Source organism: Taudactylus pleione, unplaced genomic scaffold, assembly GCF_031769625.1.
Source record: "Taudactylus pleione unplaced genomic scaffold, aTauple2 ptg000275l, whole genome shotgun sequence".
NCBI classification, from domain to species: domain Eukaryota; kingdom Metazoa; phylum Chordata; class Amphibia; order Anura; family Myobatrachidae; genus Taudactylus; species Taudactylus pleione.
In genome coordinates this window covers 4,180,237-4,205,723 of record NW_028284677.1, presented here as the reverse complement: position 1 = coordinate 4,205,723, position 25,487 = coordinate 4,180,237, and the positions used below count along the sequence as shown (strand labels likewise).

General features: G+C 41.1%; 1 protein-coding gene across 29 annotated transcripts in view; it reads right to left on the bottom strand.

The window, feature by feature from the left end:
* AFDN (afadin, adherens junction formation factor) overlaps positions 1 to 25,487 on the bottom strand; it is a 364,648-nt gene that overhangs the window by 161,086 nt on the left and 178,075 nt on the right. For 20 of the 29 annotated variants that reach the window (XM_088481599.1, XM_088481597.1, XM_088481582.1 and 17 more), the window contains 7 exons: positions 22,033 to 22,142; positions 15,718 to 15,779; positions 15,083 to 15,288; positions 7,213 to 7,233; positions 6,372 to 6,517; positions 5,250 to 5,344; positions 4,271 to 4,536 (listed from right to left, as the gene is read on the bottom strand). In XM_088481599.1, coding sequence (XP_088337725.1) covers positions 4,271 to 4,536; positions 5,250 to 5,344; positions 6,372 to 6,517; positions 7,213 to 7,233; positions 15,083 to 15,288; positions 15,718 to 15,779; positions 22,033 to 22,142 — 906 coding nt within the window. The remainder of the gene's footprint in view (positions 1 to 4,270; positions 4,537 to 5,249; positions 5,345 to 6,371; positions 6,518 to 7,212; positions 7,234 to 15,082; positions 15,289 to 15,717; positions 15,780 to 22,032; positions 22,143 to 25,487) is intronic. The other 9 variants (XM_088481585.1, XM_088481612.1, XM_088481596.1 and 6 more) reach the window with 1 other exon arrangement.

The following is a 25,487-nucleotide window of genomic DNA, read 5'->3' as shown; positions in this document are numbered from 1 at the left end:
AACAAATGACTGATCTTATTGACTCCATCTTGAATTTCTACAAGTGAAGATAAACATTTAACCCCATGAGGTCGAGAAAAACCCGGATTGAAACGAATCCAATTTTCCTGGAATTTGAGTAAGCAACCTCCCACCAGAGGATCTACCTGCTGGCTTAGCATCAGGCAAACTAGTGCCGGGCCACCCCGTCCCCTAAGAGCCCCTCTTCGGGGACCCCTATGCGCACCTCGAAAGGCCTGAAGGCTTCCCCTGCCATCATTCCGAAAACCTAGGAGCTTTTGTTTTAGGTGTAGTTACAGGAAGGTAAGGACTTTTTCCTGGTGTAACCGGAGATATAATTTTGGTTAACTCTAGACCAAACAAAGAACTTCCTTCAAAAGGCAATGCCTCTAAACCATGTTTTGATTCTATGTCTGCCTTCCATGTTTTAAGCCATAGCGATCGCCTGGCAGAAACAGCTAAGGCTGAAAACTTACACAGTACCTGAATAGTATCTAATAAAGCGTCACCTATACAGGTTAGAGCTTCTGAAATCTGATCAGCTAAGGAGTTAGCTTCAGATTCATCCCCTGTTTGAAAACCAGTAATCATCTGATTTATCCAGGGACCGATAGCCTTTACCACCCAGGCGCTGGTCAGAATAGGGCGCAGCCAGACTCCTGACAAGGTGAATAAAGATTTCAGAACAGCGCCATTCTTTCTGTCCATAGGATATTTAAGAGTTACAGACTGAGTAGTGGGAATAACCGTATTCCTGACCAACCTAACAATAGGAGCATCTACCATAGGTGGAATTTCCCATTGTTATCGGAATAAAAAAAATGTAATCAGGTTTTAACCAAGCTTCTTTAAGATTTCCTCAAAATGAGAAAATTCTGGGAAAACCGAAACATGTTTCTACTTACGTTTAAAGAAAAAACTGCACTAGTCTCTGGCATAGCTGCCACCTGTGACTGCAGAGTTTCCCTGACAGAATCTATCAACATAGAAACTCCTGAATCTGACTGGGAGTCACCCTTCCCAGATTGAGGTATTCTCCCAGTCATAATCCAATTCCCCTTCTTCCTGGGAAGAGGTAGCTGAAGTCTCTTCTGCAGGAAAATCTACAGAGGAATATGAACGTCTTGATGGCTGTTGCCCCTGCAGATGGTGCCATTTAATTTAGTGACTTCACCACCTGAGCGAGACATCGTCACATATTTTGGGCCCATTTGAGCTCTACCGAGGGATCAGCCAAAGGAGGAGCTTGAGCACAGGGTATCATAAATTTTTCCTGAAAGTAACGTACTTCACCTATGGCGTCCGCCATAGACCAAGCCCAATCAGGCATCACCGACTGTTCAGCTGAAAATCATTGTAATGAAACCCCCTGTGAACAACCAGCGCAGAGCGACCCTTGGTATGTACGTTTTGCCAATTTTTTTTTCATATTTTGTACAAGTATAAACAGTGATTAGTTTTTTTAGAACCCGTGTCTGGCTTATCCACACTGAAAAAGAAAGACAAGTCTATTCCAATCAGATGGCTACCTAAATTCCCATAGAAAAAGTGTAACCCTGAATGAATAGAAAATACAGGAGGTTAATGAAGACTCTTATCCACCCATTTGATAAAATGCAAAAATCCCCTGGCCCTTAAAGACCAAATTATCTGCCAATAAAACAAAGGTAATATAAAATGTCACACACCCCTTTATATTACTGCCCATCAGAGAAAACTGTGCAGTAAATATACTTATATATCAATAAGCACAGACCACCAGGTTAAATACAGAATAGTAATAATCCCAGTTTTCTGCTTAGCTTGTCAGCTTCCATCCCCCGGTGTCTGCTGTGAGTTCTACAGAAACTTCAGCTGCTGTTGCTTTGCAGCAGCTTGCATTTAATCAAAATAATGGGCAAGTGGAGGCATGGCTAGCCGCAGGGTCCTGCTAATCTGGCATCTGTAGGGTCCTGCTATTTACGGCATCAGCGGGACATCCTGATGACATCACCACTGCGTGACTACACGCGCAGCGTCGTCTCCTTACTGCAGTTACTCCATTCAAATTACGTCACCCGCCGCATGTGCAGCAGCACCCTATTGCCTCCGGCCATTTGTTCCCTTACTCTCAGGCAATCCCCGGAAACGATTGTGTGGCCTAGCCTAATGACGTCACCGCTGTGCGTCTGCACGGCATAAAGAAAGCAGCATGTTGCTGCTTCTGTAATTCTTCCAGCCCAGAAGATTTAAGCAGTGTGGTGCTGAGCGGCCCATGGAGGTGAGAGACAAGCCGGCTCTACAGTATCTGTGAGTAATAACAAGCCCCGGCCAATCTGCTGAAAAGCAGTATATTGGCAACAAGTTTTTTATACTTTGTAAGAAATCTTACCTTTTTGCCTTCGGCCCCCTCAGATGCGTGTCTGGCCTGGAGAGAGACCCAGGGACATGGTAGTTTGGTGACTCTCTCAGGGGCAGTCTTTAGAGTGGAATATAGGTTCACACAAACCTTCTAATCGATCTAACTCCCACTGTGTTAGTGCTTGTAGCCTGTCTCCAGAAACTAAGCACCCAAATCCAAAACTTTCAAATAAATAAATAAAACCTAACTAAAAGCTAGGATCTAGCTAGTGCCTTATTCCAAAGGCACTAAACAAGACTGAGCTTACGGTGGATAGGGAGGGGTTATACAGTCGGTGGGAGACAGTTTCAGTTAGCTAGTGTCCGACTCCACCCACCACTATATATAACCCAGATGTAAGGCATCCCCCAGATGGATGAAAACGGAAAGGGATGGGGAAGGGAAAGAACATAGGCAGGTGGTTTTAATGTTATGGCTGATGGAATGCCCCCGGGCTCTCTCAGCCACTGAACGCGGTCCCTCCCCATTGTTTTCAATTACCGTTTCTCCCAGTTAGCGTTCCTTCAGGTAGTAGTGAAAGTAATGCTACCACTACTATGTCCGTGGCTTCCGCATTTTTTTTTTTTTTAAGACAACCCTGGATGCCTACATGGACCGAAGGGAATATGACACAGGAGTAGGTGAATATGTTTTTTTTTTTATTACAGCGATCATGGATGCTACTGGACAAGAGGACAGAATGGCTACATGGCTACAGGGAGTAAAGGTAAGTATTGTTGTGAGTGTGTGTGTAAATGTGTAATAAAATAATGCAATATTCGGTGTGTTCGTGTGTCATGTCTTTTCTTGACAATTTCTTTTACAGGGGGACTACAGGCACCAGTGGGCTCTTAACGCCCCATATGCTGGTACTTGTGGTTCTCCAAGAACGGGCAAGCGGGGCAGGCTTGCTGGGACCTGTAGTCCCCCTGTAAGGGACGATAGTATTTTTATCTTTTACACCATGAACTTGGCACCCACCACCTATGTCGGGGAGGCGGGGGGACCTATGCATTTTTTTTCTCCAATTTTTAGCCCTGATCACACTGATCTGTGCAGCCTTCTGCAAACACGCTGTGAGGTGGTCAAAATTTACTCAAAATTACCATAACAAATTAGGGTAGTTGTGGCAAAACCAAAACCTGAAGACGAATTAGAACCAAGACCGAAACTAGAGCACAAATGTTGGCACACATTTCTAGAAATTGGATATAGACCTGTGGATTCAAAGATACTCCATATGGTTTCTACAGAACCACTCGAGCTGTATAAAAACATTACATGCAATCTAATAAGCAGAACAACTTCAATAAGAGAGCTTAAAAACAGTTTTTGCAAGGATGCTATATTGGCGGACCCAGCATCCACAGGTACACCCGGATGTGACGTGCAGCTGTATTACAGTTTTTCACATGTTCCTGGTATACTTGGCTGAATGAAGTTCCAGAATACAGCGAAATATGTGTCAAATAGCTATGGATGCAATTAGAACTCTGCCCTGTTGAATACGGACTAGGGATGGAGAAGATATTGTAGTGGGCATGTCCCTGATTGAGCATGCATAAAAAAAAAACCCTCTCAGAAGTGATGGATTAAAGAGGATAGTATTTACAACAGGATGTTTTGATATCACAAATTAAAGTTTACATGATTTACTATTGTAATATACCCAATTGGAATATAATTGATTTGCCGATATTTCATATCTTCTATTTTGTATTGAAATTGTTTATATTTAACTGATTTTGTGTTTATTGTGAAAATACTAAATAAAGAATTTATAAAAAAAAATAAAGTTTACAAAGTTATTTTGTGCATAAATATAATAGAATATTATTGCATTGCACGTATCATAAAAATATATTGTACTGCGTTTTTTATAATGCTTACCTGCACTATTCTGCTAAGGTGACAGTCTGCAGCAAGCTCCAGACCTTGCTTTTCAGCCCAGGCCTCTATATGAGCTAGCTGCTGACGAATGATGGCTCCCCAATAGTGAGAACATAGGCCAGAGTCTGGATCAGTGACCAGCCTGTTGAAGAGCCACATGTTGATGAAGTGGAAAAGCTGAGAGAAGAGTTGGATGGTCAAAGCAGCGTTCACCCGACAACGCCTCAGAAGAGACATGGCTCCTGTCAGAGTGTGTAGGACATCGTCTAAAAATAAATTTTATAAAACAAAGAAAAAAAACATTAAAAAAGGTAGAATGATATTAGGTCAATAGCACATACACATAATATTAGCCTATCAATATGTTCCACTAAAAACATACGGATTCTTCAAAACAAAGAACACTGCATAAAAGGTTAATTATCATAAAAAATAGTCATGAAAAAAATACTAAAACAATTCACATAAACAGGTGTGTATTTTAAATACACATTTCATCTTGTGTCAATAAAGTTCGATGTGCAATGTGATGTTTTTATTTCAGGTGATTGTAGGTTGCCTGTCAATTACAGATCACTTCTATACAATAATCATCCCTCTAGAATAGTCTGAAGGGTGGCAATTGCTTGTCGACATTCAAAATGTCGACAAGCACAAAGCGGACAGTGATATGTCGAGCCAGACATGCCAACATGGTAGTAATGCAATGTAAAGCATTGTAACAATGTTGGCTTTAGAACTTTAAACATTTTGGCAAAGCATATAATACTGTACATCGCAATACTACCATGTCAGCATGTTAGGCTCAACATAACGCTGTCTCCCTCTTGTGCTTTGCGACATTCTGAATGTGAAGATTAACATTACGAATTACATTTGGCTAACGGCAAATGTACTACACATACATAACACAATCTTATGGTAGGAGTTACTGTAAAAATGTATGCTTCTGCATTTTATTTACATACAGTTTTCTGACCTATTTTAGGCCTTTGTGAGTTGTTCTCTTCTGGATCTTCTAAAAAAGCAGGCATGAAATTGCTCAGCTCTGACTGTAGGCAATGCACCAAATATCTAAAATTAATAAATAGAAAAAACATGAACAAAAAACAAACCTAACAAATGACCTTCAAGTAATTAATAGAACACTGACATTACAGCTGTAAACACAATAGAAGACTGATGTATGCTGAAACTGAAAATTGCAAAGAGGACACCACCACGGCTAGATGAATGACAGTTGGCACAGAAATCATAAGCAACCTAAAGCAGAATTGAACAGACCGTGAATTGATCTTGTTTAATCAAAACAAATACATTTTGCTTTATACCAAACAAAAGGTATCGCAATCCGCTCTGCTCTCCCATTAGTGTATATATAATTCCCAATTTCTTTGTTTAAATGCAGTAAATGAAAACTCCCTGGCAAACTTCTACATAGGCACTAATGTGTGTAGACTTATGAATCAGGAAACAATTACTATGTTATAAAACTTCTACATAGGCGCAGATAATGTGTGTAGACTTATAAATCAGGAAACAATTATGTTAAAACATTCAATTTATTACAATTTTATATATATATATATATATATATATATATATATATATATATATATATGCACAGTATAAACATTTAAATTAAATATAGTATGCGGCCATGCATGCGCAGTACTGAAGGGTGATGGGATTTTGCCATCGGAACAACTGCATCGATTAATAAACTATTTACCATTAGGAGGAAACTATCCATGGTTACCATTGATGTCATTCACTACTATATATATAAATCCAGATTAATATACATCAAGAGGGAACATTTAATAAAGTTTGTATGGTGCAAATCTGATTTAAAAGTACAAGTCAACCAGGTTAGTTTATTACTGAAAGTTAAAGGAAGTACAGTAAATTATAAAATTTTCTTGTCACTATTTTAAAGGATCAACACCCTAACAAGAACACAGGCCATCATGTGTTGAGGTTGGATCCAAATTTGACACAAAGATTTGCAACGCAAACATTATTTGGTGTTTCCTATGAATTTAGGCATTATGTTTAACTTGTACAAGAAATTAAGACAAAAAAATGAAAAAGGTCTTACTTAAAAGCCATTTGGACCAAATGAGCCAAAACATCCTGAGCATCTAACGTGACTCGACTGAGGTCTCGGTCTTGTTTTATAAAATTAAGCAGCTCTGATGCATTTGCCATCCAGAATGCAAGTGCCCCAGCGATATTTTTTTGCTTCTGCATGAACAACAAAGCAGCTATATTACTCACACAGACAATACCTAGGTATTCACTACCACATTACCACAGACCGACCAGTACCATGACATGTACTATACTCCAGTTACCAGAAAAGATCTTTGTATCTTTGTTTGTGGATTTTCTTTCTATATATAATTTTTAAGGATTTGTATTTTGCGTAAAGTGTGCACAGGTACTTTGTAAACTTTAATTGGGGCATATGACAGATGCTTTCTCTGGTAACTAATGCATGTGTGTCAAAGCAAAGTAATAGTCCCATTGCCACCTCTTACGCTGTTAGTTGCCAGGACACACAATATCTGGTATTGGTTTGTCGAAAATCTCAACCAAAAGAATGCTAGCCCAGGTTAGATGAGATCCAAATGAAAGGTACCATAGAGAAAAATAATGAAGGATATATATATATATATATATAAGAAAAAAAAATTGCCTTTTTTGTATCCACACTGAGGTGTTAAGCAGAGGATTATGGGATGCCAAAAAAAGTAGCAGTCAAAAAGAATTTTTAGTACAGCACAAGTCCTGTTGCTGAATGAGTGTTATGAACTGTTCAGCCCAGCCATTAATAATAATAAAAAAAAAAATAAAAAAAAAGTTGTATTCATATGAAAGCAGCGTGATTCTGAGCTAAGCCAAAGTAGCTGGGATTGCCTCCCAATGTTATATCCTACCTGGTCACCCTGGTCTATTTCCTGGAGAATACCAGACGAAGAAATCAAGCAGAACAGAGAAAGAAACTTGTAAACATATATGGAAGACCAAATTTAGGAACAGCTATATATCTCAGAAGGCAAGACTTTACTATAAAAGGACCTAAAATGCAGTTACTTTACAGAGACAGATTTAAGCTTTGTAACTGCACAGCAAATTAAATACAATACTAGATCTTTGGTTCTGTCGAAGAAAGGTTAAAATGTAAACTTTAGTAAACAGTACCCACAGCATAGTTTTTTCGTCACAGTATATTGGATTGTAACTCAAAGTCTGAGCTGAATTAAGGAAAGTTCATTTGTTTGTCTTAATACATGGTAATTATCCATATATTGCCATATCAGACTCAGCGGAATTAAGGAAGGAATATATTGTTGTTGTTTTTTAAAAACATTAGTTTTTATTGAAATTGACACAAAAATATTAGGGAGTAGAAAAGAAAAAGGGGGAACAATATACATAAGGAGCCGAAGCCCAATGAAAGATTACATAATCTGAGCTTAAATATCCGACAATACATCAGAGCACTGGGCCTGATTCAGACCCGCTCGCGAGCGCCGAGCGCTCGCAAGCGGGTCGATGTTGGCTCAGTGCGCATGCGGATGACGGAGGCAGCTATGTCGTGCGCATGAGCGAGACCCGGATAGCGATGTACCAAAGGGGGCGTGCTGTCGATGTTGAGTGACAGCACGCCCCTTTGGTGGGCGGCCCAGGGGCGTGGCTGGCCTGACGGAGGTGTTCCCATGGGAACGCCTACCGTCTGGGGCCGGCCCCACTGACATCCCACTGACAAGTGATGTCAGTGGGAGTGCTTTCGGCTCTGATAGAGCCGAAAGCACTCCATGGCTTGCGGCAACGAGACCCTACCATAAGGGTTTAGTCGCAAGCCCGATGGTCGTGATGGTCTTGACCATCGCGACCATCTTCCTGGCCGCTCGCTATAGCTGTGGGTGGCCTCAGTGTAGAATGCTAAGGTCAAGCGCCCTGATATATATGGAGGCCCCCCTGTACTCACTCCAATTGAACAATTTCATAAAAGAAGATGATGCAGAAGAGTATTTGCAATCAGATGTCTCAAATTGAAAGTGAACCTTATTTTCAATAGTCAGCAGACTATGTATAGTGGCGGACCTCCACAATTGAGCGTTGGCAGTTTTAGTGGCCACTAAGACGTGGCCTATAATATACCTATCTCCCAATGGGGAGATGCACTGCCTTAGAGAGTGATAAAGTGGAGAGTACCAACCAATCAGCTCGTCAGTTTACAGGCTGTGTTTGAAAAATGACAGTTAGGAGCAGATTGGTGGGTACTTTATCACTCTCCAAGGCTTAGTGCATCTCCCAATGTCATTTCCCCTGGATAGAAGTGAAACAGGGCACCTAATGGATCTGCTGGGATATACACTCCTGTCATTTTACCAATCATGTCGAAAATCTCCTCCACAAGTGGCTGAATACGGGGACAGGATCAAAAAACATGCATATCGTCACCCACATAACCGCAATTTCTCCAGCAGTATTTGGAAACAGAGGGCCATATCTTATGCTGTCACCCTGGAGTAAAGTATAGTCTGTGGATCATTTTAAAAAACATTGTAGTGATTGATACAGCGTGACACCTAAAAACAAGTCCGGAAAATAATCAACCAATCCTCCCTTGAAACAGACCAGGACAGATTCCTTTACCATTTGCTTTGGCAAGTCAATTTACCTTTTTTAACCTCCAAAACCACAATATCCTCCCATTATGGCTAGATGAATTAAACCTAGCCAGGATGTATGCTAGGAAAGATGGTTTTCACAAAGGGGAAGGTAAATAACTATAGTGTCAATGTCTCAATTGTAAATACTTATAGAAGTCCCAAATTGGGATACCATGATTCAATTGAATGTGTAAAAATAGAACTAATCCATTTTTAGTAAAGAAATATTGCCCAATATAAAAAGTCTGCCACTAGCCCAGTAATCTAACTGTACATCTGGTGCAGATGTGTCCTGCTTCAGCTTTGCTGAGTACACGGCAAATCTCCCCACTAATTTTGTGAGGCGTGCGGATACGCGCACTGCGTTCGCACCCGCAACTCCGTAGGATTGCATGGTGCAATCACAGTGCACACGTTTGTAGTGCGATCGGCAAGGATGTAAGAGGACACATCTGTATCAAATTAGCTATTCCTGCCACACACAAGGCTGGGGATGGTAATAATAAATCCTCTAAAAGCTGCTACCAACCTATGCCAAGCTGACACCATGGCCCAAATTGATTTGGAGAGAGCCTGTTCCAATAACTTAATCGAGCTAGGGAGATTATAGTACATCTGAAAGGCTAAATAGCCACGCAGAGTCCTTCTCCACTAACACCCATGGTTTTGGCGACTTATCAAACCAGTCCCTGGCTTAACTCAACAGACAAGCAAATTGATATTTTTCAAGGTCTGAAAATGCTAAACCCCCATCCAACTTGGGAAGGGAGAGGGTTATATCTCGCTATTTTCGGCTTACTTCCTTCCCAGACATCATTCACTATTACCTTGAATTTATTACACAAAGACCTATAGTATAGTGCGGAAAAGATAAAAGTTTTGGAATCAGAACCATTTTGGTGGCAGCTATTCTATCCAGCCATGATACCACCTGGAATATCCAATCTTTAGCTAGACCTTCAAATATTTTGCGAAGAGGATCATAATTAGTCATAATAAGGTCTCAATCATGAGTGAGGCAAACTCCCAAGTAGCTAAATGAATGTGATTGGCAAGCATATTTATAAGTAGCATGTAGTGCCCCAGCAAATCAGCAGAAATATTAAAAGGAAGGGCCTCGGTTTTGTTTCAAGTTTATAAAATGAGATTTTCAAAAAATAATTTAAAACCAAGTGTAAAGCCAGGAGTGAGTCCTCTGGATGCAATAATCAAAGTAAAATGTCATCTGTGAGCAGGCGTATCTTATGCATGATACCTCCTATATTAGGGCCCTGGACAAAATACTGCTGATTTTTTCAGCAAGAGGCTCAATTGCAAGCGCAAATATTAGAGGGGAAAGCGGGCAACCGTGTCGAGTATCATTCTTAATACTATAGCCCAAGGACAAACAACCATCAACAAATATCCTGGCTGAGGGAGAAGAATACAGAGCTAAAACGAAGTCTAATATCCTACCACCAAAACCAAAATGCTGCAAAACCACCTTGAGATAGCCCTAGTAGAGCCTATCAAACGCCTTTTCGGCATCAAGGGAGAGTACTAACAAAGCCTCCTCACACACCTCATAGTATTCCATAATGGTAAGAACCCGGCGTGTGTTATCCGGAGCCTGCCTGCGTAGGATGAAGCCTATTAGCAACCAATTTAACAAAGTTTAACCAAGGTTGGAGCCTCGTCTGGTTTATGGAGAGCGATAATCTGTGCATCCAACGTCTCCCTTGGAAAACATCCTTTCTATGAACAAATAACAGAAGAACTAGTGCGCTGTCTATAGCAGCTGGTATAGGGGTTGTCCGTGTCCACAATAGGTCAGTATACTATAAGTAAAAAAGGGTACCAGTGCCAAGCTGTAAAAATAACCATATATGATGGACGGTTTAAAGTAGTGCAACAAATATTTAATTGTTTTAATAAATATTTGTTGCACTACACGACTTTTTGTACACTATGCTTTCTATGAGGCCTCGTTGAAAATGGACACAAACACTGACGCCAAATCTCCCTTTTATAAAAATTAGAAGGATAACCATCCGGCCCGGGAGCCTCATCCAGAGGAAGGGAATCCATAGCGGTCAGCACCTTGGTGATCCCATGGACACAGGCCTCCAGATCAAGAGGGGAAAGGTTTAGCCCTTCCAAAAAATCATAAATACCCTCACAAAATGGCTGGGGGGAGTTTGGAACTGTCCTTAGGATGTACAGATGAGAATGGTAATCAGCAAACATGTTCACAATCTCAGTAGGTTCAGACACTTTGACCCCATTCCTTAGCCCACTTTCCCCTCAGCTTGCGCGCAAGCACACAGCTGGCTCGGTTACCAAAAACATAACATTTTTGGTTGAGGCAAGTAGGTTACACCTTATTGACTTTCCCCCTAGCACTAAGCAAGTCTTTAAATAAAGCTTTAATTTATATGATTTATTTGATGTGTGGAGAACTAAACACCCCACAGAGCAGGACTACTCATTTTATTCCCATGTACACTGCTCATTCTAAAATAGACTTCATTTTATCTGATAAGTGGACATTGTCCTCTATCCTTCCGCTGTCATGGTCAGACCACCCTCCCCCTTATTCCTGGTCAGGGATGCCCAATCTGCACTCACCCAGGTCTCAAAGGTGCCATTGTTCCCACAGGAAAACAGTTAGCAAAACAGGACAGGCACCGACACTGCTGTAAACTACAGGTAGGGAAGAGGACAAGATGGCCGCCATTTCTGGCTGTTGCGCAGCAGAGTCTGCTGGAGTTACATTGTACCACTCGAAGCCCTACAGAGACAAGCCATGTGTCCCCTCTACAACCAACAAGGAAAGTATCGCCCGCCTTCTTGCCTGTCTGTTCCAGGGGACCGCTACTCAAGAAGTGCCAGTGTAGCCTCCTTTGCTCCGGAGGTCTCAGGTGTGACTGCAGCTTCAGACAGTGAAGTAGGCCCCAGCGGCAATAACGCTGTAGGAAAGAAGCCACTGCTCCCAGCCGTGAAAACAATGCTGATACTGTAGGGCGTTGTGATTCAGAAATGTTTGGGAACCTCTGCCATAACTCTTAATTTCTTCTTCGGGGTCCATAAGGTCCACAGAAATTACCTTGGGGATGTCCCAAATGAGTTTCCCTAAGGGAGGGGACACTCCTGTGTAGTAGAAAGGAGAATCAGATGCCCAAAGGAAGCATTCTGAGAGGCAAATGTGTCAAATGCGTAAAATTTGACAAAAGTGTGGACGGAGGACCACGTGGCTGCCTTACACAATTGTTCCGCAGAGGCACCACGACGAAACGCCCACGATGGTCCCACAGATCGAGTACAATGTGCTGTCACTGTGTTTGGAACAGAGAGAGCAGCTTGTGTGTACGTTTAAGAAATTGTCATACAAAGCCATCTGGCCAGAGTCTGTCTGTTAGCTGGCCAGCCTCACTTATGACAGCCATAAAACACAAATAAAGAATCTGTTTTCCTAATGGAGTTGGTGTAATCAATGTAGATACGTAGGGTGCGTACAACATCCAGAAAAGCTTCACCAACCGAGAGGCCTGAAGCCTGAAAAGCTGGAACCACAATTTCTTAATTCACGTGAAAACGGGATACAACCTTAGGCAGGTAACCCGTCCTTGTACGAAGAACAGCTCTATCCTGATGAAAAATCAAGAAAAGGAGAGCGAAAAGAAAGGGCTGCCAAATCCGAGACCCTACGAGCAGAGGCAATAGCAAGAAGAAAAACGGTCTTTGCTGTCAACCACTTAAGGTCAACTGATTTCAGGGGTTCGAATGGGGGAGCCTGAAGAGCCCTGAGAACCAACGTCAAATCCCACGGAGCTACCGAAGGGACAAAAGGAGGCTGAACCCTCAGAACACCCTGAAAAAATGTCTTATCTGGCAATGGGGCGATCCTTTGCTGAAACCAAACTCTAAGTGCAGATGCCTGAACCCTCAGAGTGGCCAGATGGAGCCCCCAATCTAATCCAGCCTGAAGAAAAGAAAGCACTCAAGAGACCATAAACATGCGAGGGTCATATTTTCTATGTTCACACCACTGAAAATACGAGTGCCAAATTCTGTAATAAATGCGGGCAGAGGAAGGTTTCCGTGCCTTAAGCGTCGTCTGATTAACAGAAGTGGAATTACCTTTGGCTCTGAGGACAGAAGTCTCAAGAGCCACGACGTCAAAGACAGACGAGGAAAGTCCGGATAAAGGCAGGGACCCTGTATGAACAGGTCTGGCCTTAGAGGAAGAGGCCACGGAGTATCTATGTAAAGACTTTGGAGGTCGTCTGGGCCACAGAGGCTCTCAGTATTACTGTCCCGTCCCTCCTGCTTGAATTTCCTGATGACCCTTGAAAGAAGGGAAAATGGAGGAAACAGATACGCCAGTCTTAAGTTCCACTTCACTGCTAGAGCGTCCACTCGGCTGCAGGATCCCTGTCAGCAAGGTGAACTCCTGCGCAACAAACAAAAACAATCTAACTGCCTGTAGCCAGGGGTGGGGTATGTATGGAGGACCCAGTGCATCCTGAGAGCTTGTTAACTGTTTGGTGCCTGAATCTCTCCAACCACATACCCCAAGGTAATTTCTGTGGACCCTATGGACCCCGAAGAAGAAAATAGGGATGACCTTCAGTTGGTGAAACCATCGATGGTCATTCATTGAACAGTTTGTTACCATCGATGGCTACTTTCCAGGATGGTAACCGAAGGCCATCCCTAACCCACAGACATCCAGGCCATACCCCATATATTCTTTTCTCAATACGGAGTATGCTGTTTTTTCACGGCTTGCTTGTTTAAGACTTTTATAGGTAGCCTTCGTTATAAGAGGTTATTGGGGGTTAATTGATATCACTGGTCATGTGTTTGTTTCCCATACTTAATTAGTGCATCAGAGACTGGAAGCCAGAGTTACTACATAGAGTGTTTTGTTACAAGTATAGTAAGATTAACATAGTACAATTTGACGTTCACATTAGCTATATCTACACTAGACAAGAAGGGATTGTGAAGTTAATGGTCTTTTCATCCAAAGGTCTGTACTGATTGGACAATACATACCGGCAGGTCATGTATAACACATAGGTTGGGGATAATTTGAAGTGTACAGTCGAACTATTAGTATAGTTAATGATGGCAGACATGAAGGAGTCTTCCACTGTAATGACATAAATCCATAAATTGCCATCACCAGACTCTGAGCTGAAGTAAGGGCTACAAATGTGTCCTTTCTTACTGTAGATTCAGTTGTATCAAATAGACCCTCTCAGCATGCCAAGTCCAACACGACTTGGCTGCGCCAAGCACCTTTCTCGCTAAAATGTGCGTCTTATATGCATAAATAAAACTGGGAGAAAGAGAATACTACACTGCGCGCTTGCACTGATCAATTTGATGTGCGTCATTTGTACATGTGTGTGGGAGTCTGAATCTGTGTAGAAAGTGCTGTGACGCGAGCAGCAGCGGCTTTTTCTCATTCCGAGTTTTGTTGTGCTTCATATGCGACTTTGTACATGTGTAAAAAAAATACCTGTACAGATAAAGTTAAAGCCTAGTGTCTCCAGTACACTGTGAATGACTTTTCACTGAGATGCAACTAAGACGCAAAATGTAAAGAAAAATACAGTATGCTACTTCTCTCGCAGCGTCTTAGTCGCACCGGGCTTCATGCGCCACGTGGTGTACGGACAAATAAGTGAGAACGGATCTGTATATTTGTTTTTTTTCTTAAACATAAGCAGCCAAATCTTCATACAACCTCATATTCTACAACAATGGGTCACTCACTACAAATTTGTTAGATGATGATAACAAGTCAGATAATTCGGGGGGTCACTACATATGAAAATATCCACTGTCACATACATATTACATCTCCAGCACAAAAAGTTTTTCACAGTGGGAAAAGTTAAAGTCACGGTTATGAGCAGGTGACAAGGCACTGGGTTCTCCTTGGTCGACAAAATATTTTTCCACTGCAGGTACGAAAAACTACTATGCTAGAAATAATTAAAAAAACTAAATAAAATAGGCATTTGATACTTTTTGTAAAAATGACCATGGGAGTCTAAACATTTATGTTAAACAAAATATTAACTTTTGTCATTTCTAGTATAGTTATTGCTAATACAGCTGCATAATAACCCACCTGGATGACACCTTCCATCATGCTCACCATCTTGTTCACAATGGCAATAACTTTGTGAGTACGCTCAGCAGGACTGATGTTCGGTCTGTACTGATTGGACAATACATACCGGCAGGTCATGTATAACACATAGGTTGGGGATAATTTGAAGTGTACAGTCGAACTATTAGTATAGTTAATGATGGCAGACATGAAGGAGTCTTCCACTGTAATGACAGAAGAGTTGGAATGCAAAAACAAATAGATAATGTAATAACAACACAGTAGAAACACAGTAATGCCTGCACACAGAAACTACTGCAACATTTGTACAAAAACACAAATATACTTAAATAGCCTGATATCACACATTGGGTCTATGAAAGGACTGGCCAAGACATTGAAGCCTAATAAAATTTTGCTAGATACCCATTTTGGGAAAATTCACTTAACATAAAATGTTGTGGCAGTCAAATATTTGCAAAAATGTTTGGTTGCAATTAAACAGCAAACATACAATAACATGTAAAACCTAACAACCAACAAAATAGTATATGTATGAACAATATAAAAAATTTAAACAATATTTCACTTTATTTTCATTATCAATGGTTTTAAAAGAAAACCTAAATACTAGAAATTACACAAACACTTACAATTTTCTCTAAACTCAATGCTTGCAGGTAATACATGTTCTGGTCCATGGGAATCCTGAGGTCTGGTGAATAAGAACATGTGGTAAGAAAAGCTAGATGAATAGAGGAAATTAACCCCACTTCCCAATGATAAGGATCGCTCCGATGGAATCATTTTTGAAAATAGACGAAGTATGGTTTTCAAAAAAAAAATCTAGGTTTTACTGACTTGAGGCCTACTTCTATCGAGTTACATCTTCATGGCTCAAGCAGTCTGCTGGATATCAGAGAGTTACCTGCATATATTATTAATATTCCTATTGTACACTGCAATGTAACACCATTAGAGCAGCTGCTATCATTACAGCTCAAGTTACAGCAAAAACAAACATATGGTAAAGCTTAGAACAGTGTTTGAATTACATAATAAGCTAAGAGAACACAGTTTACCTAGTTCTTGGATTTGTGAATAGTTTCTGTGTCCACCAGGAGGCAGAATTGTATATTCAAATTCCTTTGCCAAATCCAACTGATTATTAACAAAATGTGGACAGGACAAACAGTGGGTATAGAATATATTTTTCTTTGTCTTAAGTGTAGGTGTGAAAGATCCAGTTGCAAAATACACAAACTATGTTGCAAATACGCAACGTCAAACAGCTTAGAAATGACATATCTTATATATAGGTTTAACATATATAAAAGCCAATAGCCTTATACTGACAATCGTTGCATACAGACTAGATGCCAACATGGGACGTAGCGAAGGGATGCAGGAGGCTATATTGGAAGAGGTGGAAGGGAAAAGAAAGATTGCTAGAGTCTGGTGCATTAGTTTAACTAAGACTACACAAGTGCAAGTTTATGGTTTCTATGTATATATTGAAACCATATTTACTGCAAATATGAAAATATTAATCTATGTACAATATGTTCTATTAGGAATAAAACTTTAGATATAGATATTAAATAAACCATGAGTAACACTAGAGTAAAATAAAATGAAAGATTGCCAAAGTGACCAGCTCACTAAAGTAGCCATATACATTAATCTAATAGGCATACCTGCCTATTCCATGCAAATCATTGCTGAACTTTTGACAGCATCATATGTAAAAACAATGTCCTTTAAAAAGAAAGCAAGCATAAATCAACAAAATGTACGGGATGTATTGCAATTACTTTGGGATACATCCAGTCCCCTATTACATGCATACCAGCATTTATTAACGCAGGTATGAATGATTATTTACCTTGTGGTACAGCTCTTCAGATGTAGAGCTGTCCTGGCGAAGTACTGACTTCTGGGTTTATAAACTGGGAGTCCTATTGCGCATGCGTGGCTCTTGGCCAGCACATGCGCAAGCCACGGGGGGACTGAGAGGGATCCTTCAGATCCCTCTACCGGAACTTCTTACGGTAACAAGCCCATAGGCTTCTATAGGCAATGCCATATAACAGGCAGAATTAGGTAAGTTACGCTTTCTGGAGTTTGCTGCATACGGGCACATTGCAATCCCATAGAATTCTGTGGGGCTTGCTGTACCGGTGGACTGCAGCGGATATATGGAGAACCATATGTATTGTGGTACATTTATTTAGATTAATACATCCTGCCCCTTTATGAGGGTTTGAATGTAGAATGGTAGTGGGCGCCAGACCCGCTGGCATAAACTAAAGACTGCTGGGTTTTAAAAACACTCAACAGAATTACGCATTTATTAATAATTTGTCCCTGCCTAAATGATGTTACAACTTAATCAGCATAGAGACTGGAAGAATTTCCTTTATAAGAGGGATCAAATAAAAGCTGACAAGATCATCAGCACAAAAGAGTGGTATTGCTACTGTACATGTTTTTCAGTCTACTGGATCTCCTGGATGGACCATCTTCAAAGTAGATAAGTATGGTTTGGCTATTTCACCCACATTCATTGCTAACAGATGCATATATTCAAGCATACAGCCAGGAAATATCTATGGTCAAACATTAGCAGTAGAAGGTTCGTACGGAAGAGCTCAGTGACTTTTGGACGCTACCTTTCAAACAAGTCACATTGTCAAATTTCTGCCCTTCTAGAGCTGTCTCTGTCAACTGTAAGAGCTGTTATTGCGTGAAGTGAAAACATCTAGGCACAACAAGAGTTTAGCTACAAAGCAGTAGATCCCATAAACCAGGGGTTGGGAACCTCCTGCCCGGGGCCCGTATAAGGTCCTTGGAATAATTTGGTCTGGCCCTCTAAGTTTTTTTATGCTAGCCTCATCTGGCTAGCAGGGTGCCTAGAATGGCACCCTGCAGCCAGAATCTATGCAGCAGTGCCGCCTGGGGCGTCCTTAGGACGCTTCAGACGGTCACAGCGCTGCCCTTCAGCTCCCCAGAGCATCCTCAGGTTGCTCCGGGCATCGCTGTAATCACTGGTGATTGTAGCCACGCCCCATGTGGCATCATTTGGAGGGGGCGTGGCCTGCACCAGGGCAGGAAATAATGTTATATATATCAAAATGGCCTTCGGCAGAAAAAAGGTTCCCCACCCATGCCATAAATTGACAGACAGTCAAGATCTAATGCACACAGCATGTAAAAATCATATTTGGTTTTAACACTTACTACAATTCCAAACTACCTCTGGGAGCAATGTCACAAAAAGAGTTGATTTTTGGGAGCTTCAAGTAGAGGTTTCCATTGCTGAGCAGCCGCACAGAAGCCTTATCTCATTAAGCACAACTAGAAAAGTAAAAAACATGCCACCAGTGGACTTTGGAGTAGTGGAAACATGTTCTCTGGAGCGAAGCATTACTCCTCACCATCTGGCAAGCTTCATATACCAATCTCTGTTGGATGCCAGGAGAACTCTTTCTGCCCAGATGCATATGGTCAACCGTAGCAGTTGGTGGAAGATTAATAATGGTCTGGGTTTTTTTACCACGGTTTGGTCTCTGGCCCTTGCTATTGCATAAAATGACATTCTACACATGGTATGCTTTCAACTTTGCGGAACCAAATCATATTTTAGCAAGACAATGCCTCAATGCACAGAGCAAGGACCATTAAAATAGTTTGTAGAGTTTGGTGGGGGGAAAATTGACAAGCCTACTTAGAGCCATGACTTCATCATACAACTTTGTTATAAACTGAAACACCAACTACAAGCCTGGCCTGGCCACCAAACATCCGTGCCCGACTTGTGTACTTGTGGCTGCGAAACACTGTAATCATGTTCCAAATACTAGGGGAACTTTCAGAGTAAAAACGGTTTTAGCAATAAAGGGTTGATGCTGGTCCCACAATATACCACATAGTCTCCACCATTGCAAGGCCATAGTACATGACTGCAGGTCTACTGCAAGTGAGGTGATGGAGGAGTGACTCCAATAGAGAGCAATTGTCTAGTGTTAAAGTAAAAAAATAGGAAGTCAACTGAATAAGATCTATTTGGCCAGATGTAATAGGGCTTGAGTTTTGAAAATGTACGAATATAGAGCTATACTCACACATTTTTAGAACTCACCCTATGTAATAGGGAGCGAGAACATGTAAACTACCATGTTTCTCACACCTCGGCAACTCGCAATGGCAATAAGGGATGGGGTCTCTGTGCATGGTGACTGCCTATACTGACCCCTGTCCACAGTGCGAGTATGTGGATGCCCTGAGTGTCCCTTCTATATACCAGCACAACAATTGTCTGTACACCCTGTACTGTTACCCACACAGTGTCTAATGTCCGTGCTCAATGCAGGAGATGCCCATTCCCGATATTAATCATGAGTGTCTTCTTTGTGTGAACTAGGCTGGACACACCCCCAGAGTGATGGGAATGGTGCGCGTCACAAGAACACACCCTTCCAGAGAGGCCACACCCTTTTCGGGAGCCTTCAGCGTGCGTAGATGTGCCCTCCTAGGTGACCAGCACCCTGCCCTAAAAAAATGCCTAGAGTGAACATAAGACTATAAACATTAAACATGGTCATAACGTCAACACTGACCTTGTTAACATTCATCATGTACACACTGTTGAAATGTCAACAGGTCTACTGGCAGATACCCACAAGTTGGAAGGTGCGTAATGGATGTGAACAATGAGGTTAATCCACATGTTCACTCCAAGTCAGAGTAGGATTTATTGAAGATAACAGGTTATTGAAGATAAACAGCAGTCAATACGATAAGATAGTAATCTCTCTTTGGCTAAGTACTGTACAGCCGTACAGCACTGAAAGGTTCCTGTAACACAGTGACAGGCTTGGGCCCATGCAGACCCTTTTATAGAGCTAAGTAAACAAGTCTTGCAGCTGCAGTCTAATTACCCTGTCCTTTAAGACTGGTGAATAATATTTACTCTGACATGGGATGTGCACAGATTAGTCATGCACGATAATACACAATTAAAGAGATATGTGATGTTATGGAGTCTGATGAGTCTCGTACAATAACACTCAGTTAAAAGAATCAGCTTGTAGCTTTTAACAAATTTAACCAAGTCAACAATGTTGACATATTGTCCTGGTGGTCCAGCATTGACTTACCTGCTAATGGCTGTTGCAGCAGCTCCAGTGGGATTTCCGGGTCCCGGCAGTCATGTGACAGTCACTTCAGGTACACACCTGTGATCCTCCAGCCTTCCGGTAAGTATTCTTATCCTAGCCTTAACCCTAATCCCTACCCCTAACCCTCCTGCTAGTGTCACGCCCTAAGACCCTTCCCCCTCCTCCTAAACCTACTGTCTGCATTTTGACCATGTCGACACGTTAAGAACATTGAGACCGTTAAGAACATTGAGAATGTTGACATACATCCTATTTGCAGGGCTTGCAATGAAAAGCATTAATAAGTAATAATAAGTAACTAATAACAAAACAAAGTGGATATTTTTAGTGAAAAAGAATAGTCTCCACATGATGTATGTTCACCTATGGACTTTTATAGAATTATACTAAAGTGGGCTAAGCCATCCTGATTCTGTTACAATGGATGGGTCCACTTTTCATTCACCCTAACAGCAGCCAAGCATGGCAAACAAGCTGGCAGAAGACACAGTCTACAACAAAACATATATATGACAAAGGGACTGTACAAAGCTCAAGGCATGGAGCAAAACCATGGAAAACTCTTACTTCGGATATAGGAGCTCATTCAGACCTGCTCGCTAAAATGCGATCGCTCGTAGCTGGCCGATATTTGCAATCTGCGCATGCATCGCAATGCCCGTGTGCAAACCTCTGCGTAAGTTCGGGAAGCGCTCGCTCGCCCAGCATAGACAGCCCAGTTGAATGAATGACCGGAGAGGCCATTTGTGGGTGGTGACAGGGGCTGGCCACTAGAAACGGGGGAGTGGAGGTACGAACGCAGGAGTGTCTGAGTGTTTCAACGTTTCAGAGGCGTGCATAATTAACAGGCAGCGTCATAGTACACGTCACCTGGTTGTATTTCACACTGAAGTGATCGCAGTGCTTGCAGCAGGGTATAGTCAACCTCAAGCGCTGCAAGCACATACGATGGTGCTCGATGTGCCAATGTTTTCATGCACTTTAGGAGATGACGTGCCCAAGTGGGCATCTTATGAATGGCTGGTGGGCGTCCGCATACACAAAGTGATCGCACGCCAAGACAAATTGGGCGTGCTAATGCCTTACCGTACGATCGCCTGCCTTGCTGGGTGTGCGTTAGATTTGCATACACTGGGAGCGAGCGAAAGCATCTAGCGAGTGGGTCTGAATCAGCTCCATAGTGCAGGAAGAAAAAAAAAAACCACTAATAGTTACTTTATCTATAATTAAATAATGTAAGTAGCACATGACTTATGAAGTCAATTACCCTTTTTTTTCTGGTCACTGTAACTAATAACAAAACAAAGTGGATATTTTTTGTGAAAAAATAATAGTCTCTATGAAGCCTTACATTGGAGGATTTTACATCTGCATAGAGCAGTGACATCCTACTACTGTATGTAGCTGTGATATAACCAGTCGTGGCTCTAGAAGTGCAGCTGCACCACAGTTCAAAATTCAAATAGGGGAACCACACCATCTGACAGTAAGTTCTGGTCGGCGATGTTTGGAATGGCATTTGGTGTGGTTCCCCCATTTGATTTTTGGACTGTGCAGCCACTGGATATAACTGCAATCACTACTTGTCGCTCATTTCTGCTGATAAATCAGTTTAGTTACCAGGAGATTAACATAATGACCAGCAAGTTAAATACTGTGATATAAAACAATGAGCAGTGATTGTAAACAGAAGACCTGCAGTGTCCATCTGGTTAACTTGTGATAAATCCTGGCCCCATTGCTGGTTTTGGATTTACGTTTTTTGTTTTTATTATTAGTTTTTTTTACCTGCTATCCAGCCCACGGGGTTCTTGTTGCTTATCTAGTCGGACCATTGGTTTTACCATGCCACGTTCTGCAGTGCTTGGGATCCGATCACTGTCCAGTTTGATAGTGACCTATAGTAAAACAATAACCAAACTGTTTATTGCTTTATGTAGAAAACAGCTCCTGCTCTGTCTGATGGATTGAACATTCTCCATAGTGTTACCTTAGACAAATTTTAATATAAGCTCTAGTAACGTGCAAATGTTTTGTCATAAATTTCCAATGCTACAGGACTGCACTGAGAATTTTCTATTAACTGCTGCGGCAGGTCAAGTGTGCTCTAATGGCTATTTATTTATGTGTGAAAAGACTAAAATGTTTTCTAAAAAGTCATTTTTAGGAAGAAAAAAAAAAATGGGACCTATCCTTTATTAGTGAGTCTGTAATCCATGGAGGTAATTCAATTAATGGCACATCACGCAACGGCACTCATGGCCAACAACGTCGCAAGTTTCCCCTCGCATTCCATAGATCTGCCATGAAAAACTAAACTTAAAATAGCCCCAATGTGTTTTGGGAAGCACTTCATGGAAAAATCTAAAAATGGTTTTAACACATCAGCAGACAAGTGATAACACTTATACAGCAATATGTCCCATAGCGGTGCTGGAATGTCTGGAATTAGCTAGATCACCATACAAGTAAGAGCAGCAGGATATTGGATGCGCCAGTGTAGTAAGGAGCAAAGCTTATGTTCAGGCAAGGAGCTACTGGTGAAAAGTCCATACAAGCAACAAAGCCTAAGCATTCCCTGCACACATAACTACATTTTTCACAGGTTATGTTATTTTTTTATGAAATGTGGAAGCAGCAGAACACTGAAACCAATTATGCTGTGAAAATACACAATGGCCAAATAATAACCGCTTTCCTTCTGAGATAGTGAACAATGTCCGAAATTAACAAAAACAAGTATATTACTATGTTGTAATAAGTCAGATATTCGTTTTTCAATTTTAGTATAGCTGCCTTTTAGAGTCCTTCTGGATTATATATACTCGCCTGCACAAATATAGTCCCTTATTACTCCTGCATTACATTCATTACACTCTTATTAACATAGAAATACTAGCCATTGTATTTGGTTTTGACCACAGAGACACTACAGAAGAAGATGGCTTGGCAATAAAAATCATTTTACTGGGATTACAGTCATCTAGGTATTCACCACAAATGAGATAATAACAAACGGACTGCTTCTGATTCACGGTAAACTGTGCGAAGATGAAAGGGGTTAGTGATCTGTGACTATCACAGACACATTCTGGACAGCATAAACTTTATCTGATCTGCCAGAGCTACCTGACAAAACACTGAGCTCTATTTTTGTTATTTTAGACTTGTTTGTAAACTATTCAAATAACTCCTCTTATCTAATGATAGCTCTGCCATGTCTCTCTTTCCTCTGTTGACCCCCACTCGTAGATTTTACCAACAGATCAAAACACATAGTTTAATCGATCTCCACACAGTCTGAAGCAAAGACGGGTTACATCTGTAATGCTTCAACTGCTTTTTATACATATATTTAGCACTCACCTCATTCTACACTATGTGCAGCTCCTTCTACCTTCTTTAATCAGCAGAATTGTACAGTAACCATAGATACTCAATATCACCATTCATTTTACAGTTTGGATTTACCCAGATTGAAGATATTCACAAGCCTGACAATTAGGAGTGCAAGTCTTGTATTTTATAAAACATAAAAAACCTGCACCATACACTAGGTGGCATACAATAGGAACAGCTGGATTCACTGAGGGAAACACCACTGTGTAAACCGTAGAATAACACAAGACAGTGAACCTGAGCGCTACTGTATAATACAATTCAAGGGAAGAGTCACAATTCACTCTGTGATCCTCAGAACAATCGTACAGGTCCACCAGAGTTTCCATCTCATACTGTATATAGAAAAAGTTATTAGTAAGAATTGCGCTCACATATGTATGGAATAAGTGTGCCTATAAAGGTTTCTTTATTGGATCTGTATAACAGAATGATGTGTATCATAGTAAGAGCCTTTACAACTTTTTAAAACTTATTATATGCATAATTGCATGGAACCTTTGTAAGCAGAGTTTAAAGTGATCCTTGGAGAGGTTGCATCACGGATCTTTACAGATATATTAACGGTTTAACTGAGAGATACCCCCCTGCTCAAGAAAAAATGTAAAGGCTTGTACTATGATATAACTCATTCTGGCATTACAGATCCACTAAATCCTTTATGGGAACATTTATTCCATACACATTTGAGTGCAGTTCTTACTAATAAGTAGGCCCAGAAGAAGGAAAAACCTCTTACACACTATGGGCCGTATTCAATTAGGTGCGAAAAGCCGTTTTCGGCGATAAAAGTTTCGCGAGTGATGTCATTTCGACATGCGAAAAGTTTCCTCCGTATTCAATTCCGATGCGGAAACTCAATGCAATGGAACCTGCGAAAAAGTTTCGCCTATGAATAGGTGCCGAAAAAAAGTGCAGAATTGGGGTTTTGTGGTGCAAATTTCTGAAAACCCCCCTGTACCCTTGGGACAGTCCCCCAAAGGAAAACTGTGTCAAAACAAGTTTAAAAAATATTTTAGATCACCCCAAAAAAGTACTTTCATTTTGGGGGCGAAAAAGTACAAAGTTGGGGGACAAAAAATTAAAAACTAGCAAAAAAACCTCCAGGGGGGTCCCCAAATATGCCCCAGGTGTTTTTACGTTTGCAGGTGCATGCGGAAAGGGGGGATTTTCTACGTTTTTAAAACTTCACTTTAGCAACTTTAAAATATGCTAGCACCCATTTTCGTGTAACCCAAATTTGCTGGGACTACTTATTTTCAGCACAAAAACTCCACTTGTGCAAAGACGCTAATTAGCATCTATTGAGAGGATTTAAGTACCCAAATACCTTCAGCAGGCCTATTAGGGGGTATATAGAGTGATCCCCAATGTTAGTGCATCTTTTGCGGGGTGTCAGGCTGATTTCCCCAAATCTGACAGCACTTTTCGCCTGTTTGTGTTTTGCCGATTTCTAACTGAATACGGTGATAAGCGGGGACGCTCGCAACACTTTTTCGCATGGAAAACCAGCGATGTCTACGAAAAGTACAGCATGCGAAAAGTACGGTACTTTTTGCGTCTAATTGAATATGCCCCTATATGTATTTATTCTATTTTTTTTTGCATATACCATCTGAAAACTCCAGGGGATCTGTACAATCATTTGGACAGACTACCGCACAGTGAATTGTGACTATTCCCATGTTACAATACAGTACATGGGAATATGTATTATAGTGGCTTCTAAGGAGTTGCTAATTATTTCATTGAATACGTTACAGCAGACCAACCTACTTAATGTGGCAGTGTACCATAATTCTACATATCTACCAACAGTAGCCTGATATAAGTAATGACAATTT